We start from the raw sequence: 14,462 nt of genomic DNA on the forward strand, positions 1-14,462 counted from the left end.
TCTCAACTACAGTATTCATATAGGCAGAGAGAAAGAGAGGAATTCATGTGTTCACATCCATTGTGAATATGTAGGACATCTAAGACAGCAGGTGGTGTATTATACATAATACATAGGTATGTCCAAATGTAAGTATATTAGCTAGGGATAATGTAGAGCTGAAACTTTAAAATGATGAGTCTTACAAATTGAATTGACAGATGGCGAAAAACTCTGGCACATTAAACTAGATTAAAAGAGATTAGGTATTTAGCATAAAATTCATTTTATGTAGAATTTCAGTAAGGGAAAAACAGTAAGATAAAAGGTTATTGACTGTGAGCCAATACAATTTGTATGGCAAATTGTTTTCATTCCCAATTTTCATTGTCTTTGATTTAAAGCTACAGTGAATTATTTACCCTCCCAGGGTTAATGACTATTCAGAAGATCTTCAACTGCAAAGGGAACCTTAGCTTAAGTTAAAACCTTAACAGCGTGTGCCATGAAAACTATATGGGAGGGCTTACAGGCTTACTCTCTCTATACAGGGCAGGTGTCTGATGTATTAGAGGGATAAAATGTATGTAGAATTTATGTTATCTAATCATTGTTATCTAACACAAGTTCTATGGCAGAATGTTTCCCACTTTTATACAGTCCATACCTTCCAAACTGACTCATGATTCCTGGAGGAAAATATGCTGTGTAGCATCCACCGGAGTATTGTTCTTTACACCAATCCTTCTCTTCATAGTGTACTGGCTATTGAATAATAATTCAAACAATTTATAAATTATAAAAGAAAGAAAAACATTCATTAAGTCCCACCCTTAGTTAGCTTGTAAAATGTATAACAAACATTTCACATTTATATTATCAGCCCACATACTTAATTTTAAAAAGATCATATGATACATCTCAAGGAAAGCATCACCACCAAGCTCTATGCTTCAGCCTATTGAAAAAATAGTTTTTTGTTGCTAGGAGAAAGGATTTATAAGACGTTATTGTTTGATAAAAAGGAATCCCAGGCCTGTTGAACAATGAAGTGTATTCCCAATATACAGTAGTATTGTAGAAAATAGTATGAATGATCAGATCAATGTTGTTCGACAAATGGTGTGACAATTATTAAGAGGTTCTGACAGAATGTAGATGGTGTAGTTTTTAACGGTAGTCTGTATCAGTTTTATTGTCTAGTCTAGGTGTCTGCACCCACTATGGTTCATGACAGAGCCAGACCACGTGGACGTATGTTACCTTGGCACCTCACAGACACGAGCTTAAAAAGTCTATATTACATATATGTTATGATCGGAAATGTTGAACTAAGGTGGATGTGGCCGTGGCACAAGAGCCCCAGACTCCAACAGGCAAGAAAACAGTCTGACCCACTGCTGATTTCTTTCTCCAAGATGGTGAGGTCAGTCCTGATGCAGCAGCGTTGAAGAAGACTCCATGCTGGAAAACCCAGCAGAATGCTTCAAAATTGCAGGTAAGGAGACTGCGGCCAATGAGGCACGACCTAAGATGGCAGCTGAAATCTTCACTCGGTAGCGATAGAAAGAGGCACAGAGGTCTGTATAGAACCCAAAGTCATCTGCAACCTATTCTCCCATATAGACACAGTGGCTATCCTGATATGTGCCAGGGAATCCACATATATAAGGGACATAAAGTTGTTTTATTTCAGGACTCATCCTCAGCTACCTAAGCTAAAAGAAGGATGTTACCCCTTTGGGCTATACATCACACACAATGGGGGTAGCATCATCATCAAGTCTTCTGCTGATCTGAAGGTGGCATTTGAGAAGCTAGAAATCCCAACTATTGACATCTCATTGTGACTACTATTTTCTTTGGAGGATTGTCTGCCACCATTACCCAATTAGACGATGTGAAGTGTTTACAGAAAGACCAAGTTGCCTAAAGCCAAGAAGCAAGGAAAAATAAACACATTTCAACCTACTTCAAATTGTCTCCACCTTTCTTGCTGGCTAGTCCATACTGGATGAGTTAGTACCGAAACACTCAGTCCACCAGGACTTTAAATGTCTTTACATCTTTCTTTTTCTCAGGTTATTCGATATGTTTAATTACGTTTGGGCCCTTCTTTTTTTCTCTATTGAATAATGCTTCGCCAATGTTATGCTTCCAGGCATTGAGTTTTGTCACTGGTTTACACATAATGCTCTATACCTAGTTCTCTATTGGGCTATTTAGTTGGATTTAACAATGGTCCTCCCTAGCTTGATGAGCCTGATGGCAGCTACAGCCATATTAAAGGAAAATAAGGGAACCAAGTGATTTCAATTGTGAATATGTAAACTCCACAAGTGGAGCAAGTCCATTTTCCAGATTTGGGACAAAGAGAAGGTTTGTCAGTGGTGACCTTAACCAGATCATTAACCGACTGATAGATACTACGGGCTCCAGACATGTCACATATAACAAGCAAGGTGCCCTGCTAGCTAGCTAGACTAGACTTAAACTAGCATATTAAACCCAGACAGGAGGGACTACTAATCTATTTGCACCCACATGAGCCCTACAGTAGATTAGAATATGTTTTCATCTCCCGTGAACATGCTTTTCTGTGGTCACCTTTAATAGGCAAAATTCTTATTTTGGATCATGCCCCAGCTCTTTGTAACATTAAAATCCCTGACAATTTCAGGGGCTCATGGCACTGGTCATATAGCTTAACACTGCTAGAAGACCGTCAATACTATACAATTTGAGAAAAATATTCATGCCCTCAAACTTGGTGGCCATGACCACAAAACTGTTGCATTTGCAGACAATTTATTAATCATTACTTCCAATCCACTAAGTCCCTTAAAAATTACAACTGACATATATCAGAGAACCTCAATATAACCGTCTCCCCTTGGACATAACACACTCTAAAAGATATCAAGCTGCTTAAGAGTAAAAATGTGCTTAGTTGCAACCAACCAATTACAGCTCAGATTTAATTTTACCAGTGCTCATGAATATTTTGAAGGGGAGCTGTATGTGGATGCCATGGGCAACTAAGCACATTCTTACTCTTAGGCAGCTTGATAAATCTCCCCCAGTATCCCAGTACAGTGGCCCCAGGGCTTTATAAAATACTTATACCCAGCAGACCCATTACTACAAGTTATAGGGTGCCAGTTAGACCAGGTTAAAAACCTTATCTTGGCTTAGTAGGAAGAATCTCATTCATATATTATGCTTAAACTGACATATCTCACAATACACATTTGCATAGATCTCAAGATCCGCACTGTAAACTTCTGCAGGATAAACATGTAATGATCAGGTGCCATCACCTCTTATGTCTGTTAGCCTACTCCCTCACTGATTAGATGACAAAAGATTGCCAGCTCCATCAACCCCTTTCTAAACTTGAATTCCTGATACTCTACCGCAAGCCTATCATTCCCATACCATAGACTTGATTATTTACTTAAATGTGAGGAGCTAGTGGTGCAACTTACCCTTGAGAACACAGAAAAGGTATTCTGCAACACTAGTGTTTTTTCGATAAGCTCCGTGATCTGGTGGTTCTGTCCCCTTATACAGCCATATGGGTGACAAGTAATCTCTAAATTAATTGAATCTACTTGAGCAATTTATCCCTAGACCTGTTCCTTTTAATCTTCAGAACTCACTCTGAAAAGGAATAACCCTTAGCCTACTCAACTGTTGATCACAGCTAAACTACTGATTTCAATTTTGGTGACAAAGAGTGGTTCCCCCCTTAGCTAAATAGAAGAATGACTTAATTGCTTAGAGCAGGGCTGCACAATCCATGCACCACAAGGGCTGCGATTTTATTGTGCTTTTGATGCAATAAACTAGCTTAGGCCAGGGAGGACTAGTTGCGCGCAGGGGGGACTAGCTGTGGACAGGGGGGTAGCTTATGGCAGGGGGGACTATGTGAGGGCAGGGAGCACTAGCTGAGGAAAAGAGGATTAGCTGAGAGCAGGGAGTGTATCTGAGGGCAGGGGGGGGGATTTGAAGGCAGAAACCATTAGTGGTTTCTGGGGTGAATTGGCACGGTACTGTGGGTTTTGGCGCATCTAGTTTTTTGGTTAATAGACATAAGAAAGAAGTTTTTGGTTATCTTGGACCCATGGTCTAAGTTCATAAAGAACCAGGCTATTCCTATTTCAACTGTTTAACCTAACTTATCAACCATACACTTTTTTCATCCCCAACCTCTTACTTCCCTACTTGTTACTACTTTATTAATGTTTGTATCTGTTACCTTGGATGCTTTTATAAATACGCACAGAATTTCTTCTAACTGTCTAGTTGTCTCCACTTTGTATACCTTTTATGTGACCATAGCATTTTATGTAGAGAAGACAAACGGAAGCTGTATCATTATTTATTTGTTACAATTTTGTTCTATGTTTCATACGTTCAGCTACAAGGACCTACAACGTGTCATGTACAATGTGGCATCTGATTTACTGCTTGTACATAGTTTAAAAAAAAAAAAACAATAAAAACTTTTCTTTAAAAAAAAACACTTTAGTGTATGTTGCCCAAAAGGCCTGTTGCACCGGAAATCATGACCTTTTTTAGGTCTTGCCAGTTAGAAAACTTGTGTACAAGGAACAATATATTGGTCCCAAGTGAGGATATATTATAAACATGAATTAAAATTCTATGCTATCATGCTAAATCTATTGTATATGAATCCTGTTTTTAATAAAATATACATAAATATAACTTGTCATTTGACTAATTCCAGTTTTCATTGTTCATCAATACTGTGTCCTTTAATAAATAAGATAGCAGCCACATTGTATGATTCTACTACAGCAGATGTTTTCTTGTTTTCTAGGCCTATATATCCCGCTTTGATGACCAAACATTTAACAAGCACAACTCAATTTACAATGATTACATACAAGGGTAATTACTTACATGCAAAGCTTCTTCAGTTCCCATGACTTTGGCATAATATTCACATATTTTTCTTTTCCTGTTGAGTGAAGATTTGTCAGATCATTAATTCTATTTTCTTATGACTCTCTTAAGACACTGTTTTAGTGAAGGAATTTATATCAGAATTATACGCATAAAACAAAATGCATCTAAGGGCTAATATAAAATTGTAGCATCTCATAATGTAGGGTTGATACAAGGACAATAGTTGACATTGATAAATTATAAGCATGGGTTTAAATGTGGTAAATTATCATGTTCTAAGTGGACAATATAGTTGTAAAACACAAATGAAGTTAAAAAAAATCTTTTTATTATAAAATAACAAGATTTAGAGATAAAGTAAAACAATTTATTCACATAACGGGGCACATTTACTTACCCGTCCCTGGCACGATCCCCGATCCGGAATGTCCAATGATAATGAACTCTGCCAGGATTCACTAAGATCGCGTGCCCGATTTCCTGCATGTGTCGCTTGCACGCTGAGGTCCGCCTTCTTCTTCCCGGTGTATATAAGTGCATGTCTTGCGACCCAATTTCAAAGTTAAATCCCGCGCTCAGTCAAAATCCGTCGGATCCTCCGATGGCCCGCCCCCTGAGTTCTGTCATATGAAAGCCAGCGTGATTGCGCCAAAATCCAATCGCATGCAACATAATTTTAAATACCTGTCCCAGCCATGCAAAACCCAAAAACGTCGGAATATCCGACGAAAGTACAATCCGCGGACCCTTAGTAAATAAGGGTATGTATGTATGTAGTCAATTGACATTATGAGATGCTCAAATCTAAATACCTTTCCTCTTTGGTTAGGCTTGCAAATAAAGATGCTTTTCTTGACAATATGAATCTATAAGAAAAAAAGCAAAAAATAAAATAAATCTAATGTAAAGAAAATATGTGAGTAGCTCAGCAATGAAGTAAGGGATCAGGTCTGTGAACATGATTTTTTCATCATGTCATTCCTGTGGATAGGGGATAACTTATGATTTCAGGAGGTCTACACCAGGGGTCCCCAAAGTAGGCCCCATCGCCTTCGGCAGTCGGGCAGGGGCCTCCGTCCGGACAGGAAGCTCCTGCCCATCACCGTACAGTGCTCGATGCGACTGAAAACAGCCGCTCAAGCACTATTACTGCAGGTGAAGCAATGTGGCTGGAAGACAACCCTGGCGCACATCGCTCCTTGAAACTGGATGCACGGTCGCGCAATTACGTCATCACACGGCCGTGCACCCCATCCTGTCCAGCAGCAGCCAGAAGAAAGGCGACGCGGGAGCCGCTGCCAGAGCTGAGTACAGGATTTTTTTTTTTTTTTAAAAAGCAGTGAAAAGATATATGAAACGATTAATTATGGGGGCATATAGAAAATAATTAATGGTGGAGTGCCAGCATAGGAAATAATTAATTATGAGGGGCAGCATAGGAAATAATTAATTGGAACCGGACATTGACCATCTTATCAACCAAAAGCAGGCTCATACTTCCCTTTGAGATGCTGGTAAGTACCTGCTATTTACTTTAAATATTGCATTTGTTCCTACTTTGCATTTTTACTTCAAAATAAGATATATGAAGTTGACAGAGGTTTTTCTTTTTTTTTTTTTTTTAAACTTTAGTCCGGCCCTCCAACTGTCTGAGTGGGACCGTGAACGGCCCCGTATGTAAAAAGTTTGAGGACCCCTGCTCTAGACTGTTGGCCCTCATGCAATAGGCAGAATGGGGGTCTGAATGTTGCCCTTAATGGTTTCATAGCACAGGGCCTTGTGGGTTTTAGCAGCAAATGCTAGACAGCACTGACCTGTCAAACTTAAGCACTTTAAAAAAAAAATTCACGTTAAAAGAAAATTTAAAAGTTCCTTTTAGAAAGAAATGAATTGAAAAAAATGAATGAAAACCATTTGGGATCTAAAATGCTTTATTTAGGCACATCAAAAGCTGTGCAAATTTTGACAAATGGACAAAACTGCTGATTGCAATAACTTTTCTTTTTTTTGGAAAGACATTCAATTTTTGTAAAAAAAAACTTCCAATGAACCGTCTTTCATCTGCAACATGCACACAATATAACCAAATGCATTATATAAAGAAAGGGGGAGATTTATTGGACATTTGGCTGTGAGACTTTTTTGCACAAAAATTTGCAACTTTTTAAAAAAAGTTGCAACCCCCACATCAGGCAGTGATGTTAGACTAACAGACACAGGTGCAATTTAACTAAAGGAGAATCTACCTAAGACAAATAAGACTAAGAAACAAGACAAATAAGGAACTAGATGACTAGAAATAGAAAAGATAAATCCCACCCCACACAGACACTGGGGAACATGCATAATCGCATCTGCGCCAAAAAAATGTCGGGATTTTAATGTTTTTTTGGCGCAGAACTGTTGCGGATCATTTGTATTGAGTTTGCGCCAGAAAGAACAGATGTCCAGATGACACCTCCGTCTTTTTTTGCCACAAGTGGGCGTGGCCTAACGTTTCCACATTATCCTCCACATTTACAAACAAAAACGAAGAAACGGAGTGGCACTCACCGTTTGTGAAAGCAGAACATCTTTATTCTTGGTTCATGTGAGAGGTACACAGGGGGGCACGCAGTGGTCGGCTTTGCGGCACTGCGTGCCCCCCTGTGTACCTCTCACATGAACCAAGAATAAAGATGTTCTGCTTTCACAAACGGTGAGTGCCACTCCGTTTCTTCGTTTTTGCCTGTCGTACTGGTCTACTCTTAGGAGATAGAGCACAACCGCTGTGAATAGCCACTATCTCCGCTTGTACCCGTCCACTGCTCCCATTGACTGACAAGACCCGTTGTTAGGCTGGCGGTGCCCGCAACGCTTTTACTCTATACATATCCTCCACATTTATGTGCATTTTGTCTGCATTTTTAGGTGCAATTTTTGGTGCACGATAGACTAGGTAAAAATTGGTCAGAGAGCAAAATTAAGGCGCAGTGCATGTAAGATTTGGGCGCACACTTCATTACTGTCTGCATTTTTCTGGCGCATGACTGATTTATTCCGTCTACCCAGTAATCACTAACAGCCGTACAATACTTTAATATATCGGGCTGTGCTTTGCGGAGACTGATCTCCGATGCCAGCAGTCGTCCTTGTGGCACAATTAATAAATCCCCCCCACTGTGTTTATACTCTAAGGGTGTCATTTATCTTATCTCTGTTTTGGCTAGTTTTTGTCTTTTTTCCGTATGCTTTCCTTATCAATTTATCAATCTCACTGTTTCTGTTTTAAATGTTTTTTTTCGGATCTATTTTTGAGACATTTGTTACAAACGTCACAAAAATGTCGCAAGTGCCTCAAGTCATTTTTTACTATTTTCTAAGTTTTCCTTAGTTTTCCTTGCAGTTTTTTTGCCACAAATTTTAGACAATTTGAAATTATAAATGTCATTTGTGACATTTAGCACATCTGGAATAGAAGATAAATTTGTCTTTTCAAAATGTCTCAAAAAAGACTAGGTTCAAACATTGCAAGACAGAAAGAACAGGAAGGAAAATAAAGATAAATGACTGCCTAATTGTTACTTTATAACTCTGTTACTTTCACTGAATTACTCAATCACTCTCTGTTTACTTAGAGCTACTCATGATACAGACATAACTCACCTACTTTTAAACACATATTTGTATACACACTAATTACTTTTTGATTGTTGATTGGTTTTAAAGATTTTCAAATAAAAGTAACTTTTCACTCATGGCAAATGGGTTTAATGCACCTGTTGGCAAATATGGTCTGATTAGCCGCACTGTATATCGATCCGGAAGTCACATAGCAGTCTATGGCGCACAGTACTGAGCTCTTAAGGTTCGTTAATAGGTGAGAACAAACCCAGAAGTCCAGTGCAGATATACAAAATTTTCTATAGCTAATGGGCTGGTGTGGGGCATCTGTGGCTCGGCACGGCCCACTCTACATCCCTACCCACTTGGTGTGGAGGTGGTGTAAACAGGGGGACCTCAATGCCTGGCCATGTGAAAACACTGTTTTGTATTTTTTTCCATTAAACCCTTTTTATTAAAGTAAATCTTCCATGAAAGGCATGTTACACCAGGGACACTTACTCCTATATCCAGGCACAGAGATAATATCCTTCTATTTGGTATCCAATGCCTCCTAATAACCCCTCCATGCTGCAGACTCGCAAGCAGTTACAGTGAGCAGGGAGCACTGCCCTCTACCACTGTGTGCTGAAACTTCCTGTGCTGCAGAGAGATTACATCAGGCAGAGAGTAAGTGCTGAGGAAGCAGAGGGGGAGGGGAAGACAATGTAACAGCCTGTGTAGCTGCAGCATGGAGTGGCTCTGGTGACCCCCCTGGAACCCTTCAGGGGCATTAGCATAATTTTAAAAGTTGATTTTAGAAGGTAGTTGGCAATGGATAACAAATATAAGATTTTGATTTTGATAGTAGATGTCCTTTAAGTTGTAAAATTGGATACACTTTTACCACAATATGTTTCAAATATGTATGGCATCTGTCACACTTCCTTTGCAGTTCAAGGGCCTCAATGGTGAATGTTAAGAAGCCTACTGCTACTGATTTAACTGTCCATTTAAATAGCTGTGATCATTGCTAACACTGATTACAGCCATAAATCCCTGGGGATTATAGCTTCTGAGGCCACTGATTTTCCACAGCCCTGCAGAAAGTTCTCACACTAAACCAGGGGCCACAAAGGAGGAACTGGGAGAATGAGCAAGGTAAATGAAACAGGAAAACTCCTTTAATTTACTGCTAAGTACAAGAATATACACACTGACGCAGCAAACTGCAGAATCGTGAAACAGTATCATGGACAGGCTGGAAGTCAGGACAGGCAGCAAAGGATCAAAGTCAGTAGCAAGGCAAAAGGTCAAGGCAGGCAGCGGAGGAGTGGAGTCAAGAATGGAACCTGGGTCACAACGGGAATTGAGCAAACAGTCACAAGGCATAGGGATCCGTCAGGGGTCACAGGAAGAGGCTGGCCATTTACAGATTGTGAGGTGGCAAGCGCCAAGTAGCGGTGCACTGGTCCTTTAAATTTCAAACAGCCGGCACGCGTGCTGGATCAAGGAGATCGTGGCTGGAGCGCGGCTGGGTAAGTGGAACTTCTGATGGCGTGAGGGGGCACAGGGAGGCATATGGGTGCGCCTGCGACCCAGAACATGGGTTGCAGGAGCACCCATGATATATATAAATTTGTATATTTCACATAGGTAGATGTGACTATACTGTAATTTAGTTATATGTATTATTTTACTGCAATCCATATTTTGATAAGATATTAAAATTCTTCTTACTACTCAATAATACATACCCTATAAGAGCAGGGGCAGAACCATCAGGCTTAGTGTCATCCAGTGTGAATCCTATTGGTGTATCTTCATCTTCAATCATCATACATCCACAGAGACCTTAGTAGAAAGAGAAAATTGTACGTATTTTATACTCACTCGATATAATGTCACAATTTTCTTAAAGAATTAGTTTTTACCACACATTTTAAAACTCTTCAAAGCCAAAAATAACTATTACATGTCACAGATGTCTGTTATTCAATTTGTTGAATAACAATTTGTTATTCATTGTCTTTTTCTTGTCTATGTTTGGCGTTGTTTTGGCGCAGTTGTGGAACAAATGTTGTTTTGCACCAAATGAACACAGTGCAAAGTTACTTTAAAGTAGACCTGCTTGCGCCAAATTCATTATTTACCTAGACTAGTTTTCACAATACTGAACTACATTCATGATTTGCGACTTGGCTCAAATTTTCAACATACATGGGGGTTGATTTATAAACGCACTTGTGCCACAATTCTGGTGGTTTTTGCACCAACTAGGGATTTATTAATTCTGTCACAACCTCGACAGTCGGCATCTGACATCAGACTGAGGAAAGCATAGACTGATGTATTAAAGTAGCGCACGGCTGTAAGTAATTAATACGTAGGCAGAACTAATTAGTCAGGTGCCAGAAACATGCTGACTTAAGTGAGATGTGCGCCAAAATCTTACATGGACTGCACATTTTTTTTGTTAAATTTTGATTTCAGACCATCTTGTTCCTGGTCTTTTTTTGCCAAAATTAGCTCCTAAAAATGCCAACAAACTCCACATAAAAGTGGATGATGATGTGGAAAATATAGGCCCCGCCTACTTGGGCCAAAAGAGTTGGACGAGTCGCGATAGTCGGAAACAACTATTCTTTCTGGCGCCAACTCATTATAAATGATCCGCAACAATTATGAAGCAAAAAAACGGGAGTTCCCGACACTTTTATTGCGCTGATTGTCCAATTGAGGGGCGTGGCCTGCAGGAAATGGTTTGTGCTCCCAAAATTCTGGCGCACAGTTTAGACCAACTAATGGGTCTAAAGTAGGAACTGATAGTCTTATACTGCAGCAAAATTCATCATCACCGTGGCATAGCCAAAGACAAGTGTTTTCCACCTAGAAACTGGCGGAACCTGAGAAACATTGTTAAATCCCCCCCATATACTCACTTGATGGAATTGAACATAGAAAACCAAGCCAAAGACAAATTGTAATGATGAATTCCCCACACAGTATTGTTCTTTATTTTTTTTAACTGAAATGAACGATGAACGAGTGAATTAATCAAATGTCTATTTGTTATTGTGACTGATATATATTTGTATGGAAATTGCTTCCCCATATGTAATGTGTCATGTATCCTATATTCTGCCATATAACAGTGTCCTGTAACTATGTTTGTATGCAACCAAGGAACTAGCAACATGTAAGAACGCATCTCTTAAAGTATTTATGTATTTGTATCGTTATAAGTGTCTTTAACCCCTTAATGACCGCCCTATCGGGTTTTTACGGCGGTCATTAAGGGTACTTCTTCTGATGCGACGCCTTTCTACGGCGGCGCATCAGAAGAAGTTTTCGGGACACCGGGTCTCGCTGGTGCCAGTGTCGGGCTGTGATATCACAGCCCAGACCCGGCACTAACACCCGGGATCGGAAAAACTCCGATCCCGGGTGTTTAACCCCTTACACGCCACGGTCAAGCATGACCGCGGCGTGCAAGTGTGTCCCCCGTGGATCGGACCCCCCCGGTGTGCTTACCGGGGGATCCGATCCCTCCTGCCGCTGCCCCGGGTTCCGACGAGTGACCCGGGGCTGTCGGCTCCTCTTCTCACCGGGTCCTGCCTTCCTGGCAGGACCCGGCTGTAAGTAACTGAGCATGCGCAGCATGCTCAGTTACTTACACTATACACTGCAATACAAGTGTATTGCAGTGTAAAGGCTTGAATAAGCGATCGGATGATCGCTTATTCAAGCCAAAAAGTAAAAAATGTAAAAAAGTAAAAAAAAAAAAATTTAATCTTTTTATAATATAATTAAATAAATAAATAAAATAAAAGTCCCATAATCTCCCCAGTAACACATAAAATGCAAATAAAGTATATAAAACACAAAACACGTACATATTTGGTATCACCTCGTCCGTATTAATCTGTACAATAAATCTAAATCAATATTGAACCCGCTCGGTGAACTACGTAAAAAAAAAACTCGAAAAACTTCCCATAATATACAATTTTTCATCAAACACCATCACAAAAAATGTTCTAAAAAGTGATCAAAAAAAGTTACGGTACCTAATATGATACGACTGAAAAGAACAACTGTTTTCGCAAAAAATAAGCCCTCAACCAGATCTGACAACAGAAAAATACAGAAGTTATGGCCCTGAAAAGTTGTCAATAGTAAAAACAATGCGATTTTCTCCAATATTGGTTTTGCTCAGGAAAATTGAGCAAAATAAGAAAAACTATATAAGTGAGGTATCACCGCGTCCGTATTAATCTGTACAATATATCTAAATCAATATTGAACCCGCTCGGTGAACTACGTAAAAAAAAAACTCGAAAAACTTCCCATAATATACAATTTTTCATCAAACACCATCACAAAAAATGTTCTAAAAAGTGATCAAAAAAAGTTACGGTACCTAATATGATACGACTGAAAAGAACAACTGTTTTCGCAAAAAAGATCTGACAACAGAAAAATACAGAAGTTATGGACCTGAAAAGTTGTCAATAGTAAAAACAATGCGATTTTCTCCAATATTGGTTTTGCTCAGGAAAATTGAGCAAAATAAGAAAAACTACATAAATGAGGTATCACCGCAATCGTAGTGAACCAGAGAATAAAGATAAAATATTATTTTTACGTTACGGTGAGCGGGGGGGGGGGAGAAATGCTCACAATCCAAAATAAAAATTGATGATTTTGTTTGTGTCCCCCTTGAAATAGTTAATAAAATCTCATGAATAAGCTTTAGACTCCCAAAATAAATTATTTATACATTGTATCTCATCCCGTACATAATAAGCCCTCATATGTTCGCATTACCAAAAAAAATAAAAATGTATAGGTCGTACAATGTGACAATACAAATCTGCTGTGGACGGCGCCTCCATTCATTCTATGCTCGGCCGTGCGCCTTTACAGCAGTCACCACCAAATATGGGGTATCAGTACACTCGGGAGGAATTGGGCATCAAGCGTTGCAGTGCGTTTCATCATTTAATTTATTCTGAAAATGTCAGTTTTGGCCTAAATGAATGTATTTCCAAAAAAATTCCATAGTTTCTAAATCGCAGGTCCATATTTTTTAACTCATGTGAAACACTTAAAGGGTTAATGGACTTAATAGAAGTTGTTTTACATACGTTGAGGGGTGAAGTTTCTATAGTGGGGTAATTTATGAGGTTTTACTATTATTTAGGCCTTACAAAGTCACTTGGAAGCCGAGTTGTCCCTCAAAATGTGAGTTATGGCAATTTTCATGAAAATAAGAAAAATCGCACCTAAAGTTCTGCACCTCATAACATCATAGAAAAATGACCGGAAGCATAAAATATCATCTCAACATAAAGCAGATATTCTGTAAATGTTAATTATCAAACTTTTTGGGTAGTTTTACTTCCTGTCTGGAAACCAGAACATTTCAAACTTGGAAAATGAAGAATTTTTACAAACTTTTGCCAAATTTTCACTTTTTTTCAGAACGAAACGCAAAACTTATCACTTAAATTTTATAACTAACATGAAGTACAATGTGTCACGAGAAAACATTCTCAAAATCACCAGGATATGTTAAAGCGTTCCGAAGTTATAACCAATTATCGTGAGACATGTCAGATTTGAAAAATCGAGTCTGGTCATTGAGCTGAAAACTAGTGTCGGTGATAAGGGGTTAACTGTGTAACAAACCCCGGAACACTATGTACAAAATTATTTCCCCCTCAGGGGATCAATTAAGTTGTATTGTATTGTAATTACCTGATTAAAAGAATAACCGTTTTTTAAAGTCACTACCTCCAAAAGCAGCTATTTCAGCATTTTCCAATTAAAATTCTATTTTGCTTTTAGAAAAACCTTGCATTTCATCACATGCAACATCAGACCTACCATATTTACCAGCGACTTTTTAACTCCTGAAAATGTTTTCGAAGTTTGATAGTCCTCTTATATGCCGATTGATG

At 39.0% G+C, this 14,462-nt stretch overlaps 1 protein-coding gene across 1 annotated transcript in view; it reads right to left on the minus strand.

The window, feature by feature from the left end:
* Positions 1 to 14,462, minus strand: part of LOC140119110 (amine oxidase [flavin-containing] B-like) — a 53,933-nt gene that overhangs the window by 8,868 nt on the left and 30,603 nt on the right. The window contains exons 9-12 of the mRNA XM_072137771.1: positions 10,254 to 10,350; positions 5,727 to 5,780; positions 4,909 to 4,966; positions 647 to 744 (exon numbers count right to left, since the gene is read on the minus strand). Coding sequence (XP_071993872.1) covers positions 647 to 744; positions 4,909 to 4,966; positions 5,727 to 5,780; positions 10,254 to 10,350 — 307 coding nt within the window. The remainder of the gene's footprint in view (positions 1 to 646; positions 745 to 4,908; positions 4,967 to 5,726; positions 5,781 to 10,253; positions 10,351 to 14,462) is intronic.

Source organism: Engystomops pustulosus, chromosome 2, assembly GCF_040894005.1.
Source record: "Engystomops pustulosus chromosome 2, aEngPut4.maternal, whole genome shotgun sequence".
Taxonomy (NCBI): Eukaryota; Metazoa; Chordata; class Amphibia; order Anura; family Leptodactylidae; genus Engystomops; species Engystomops pustulosus.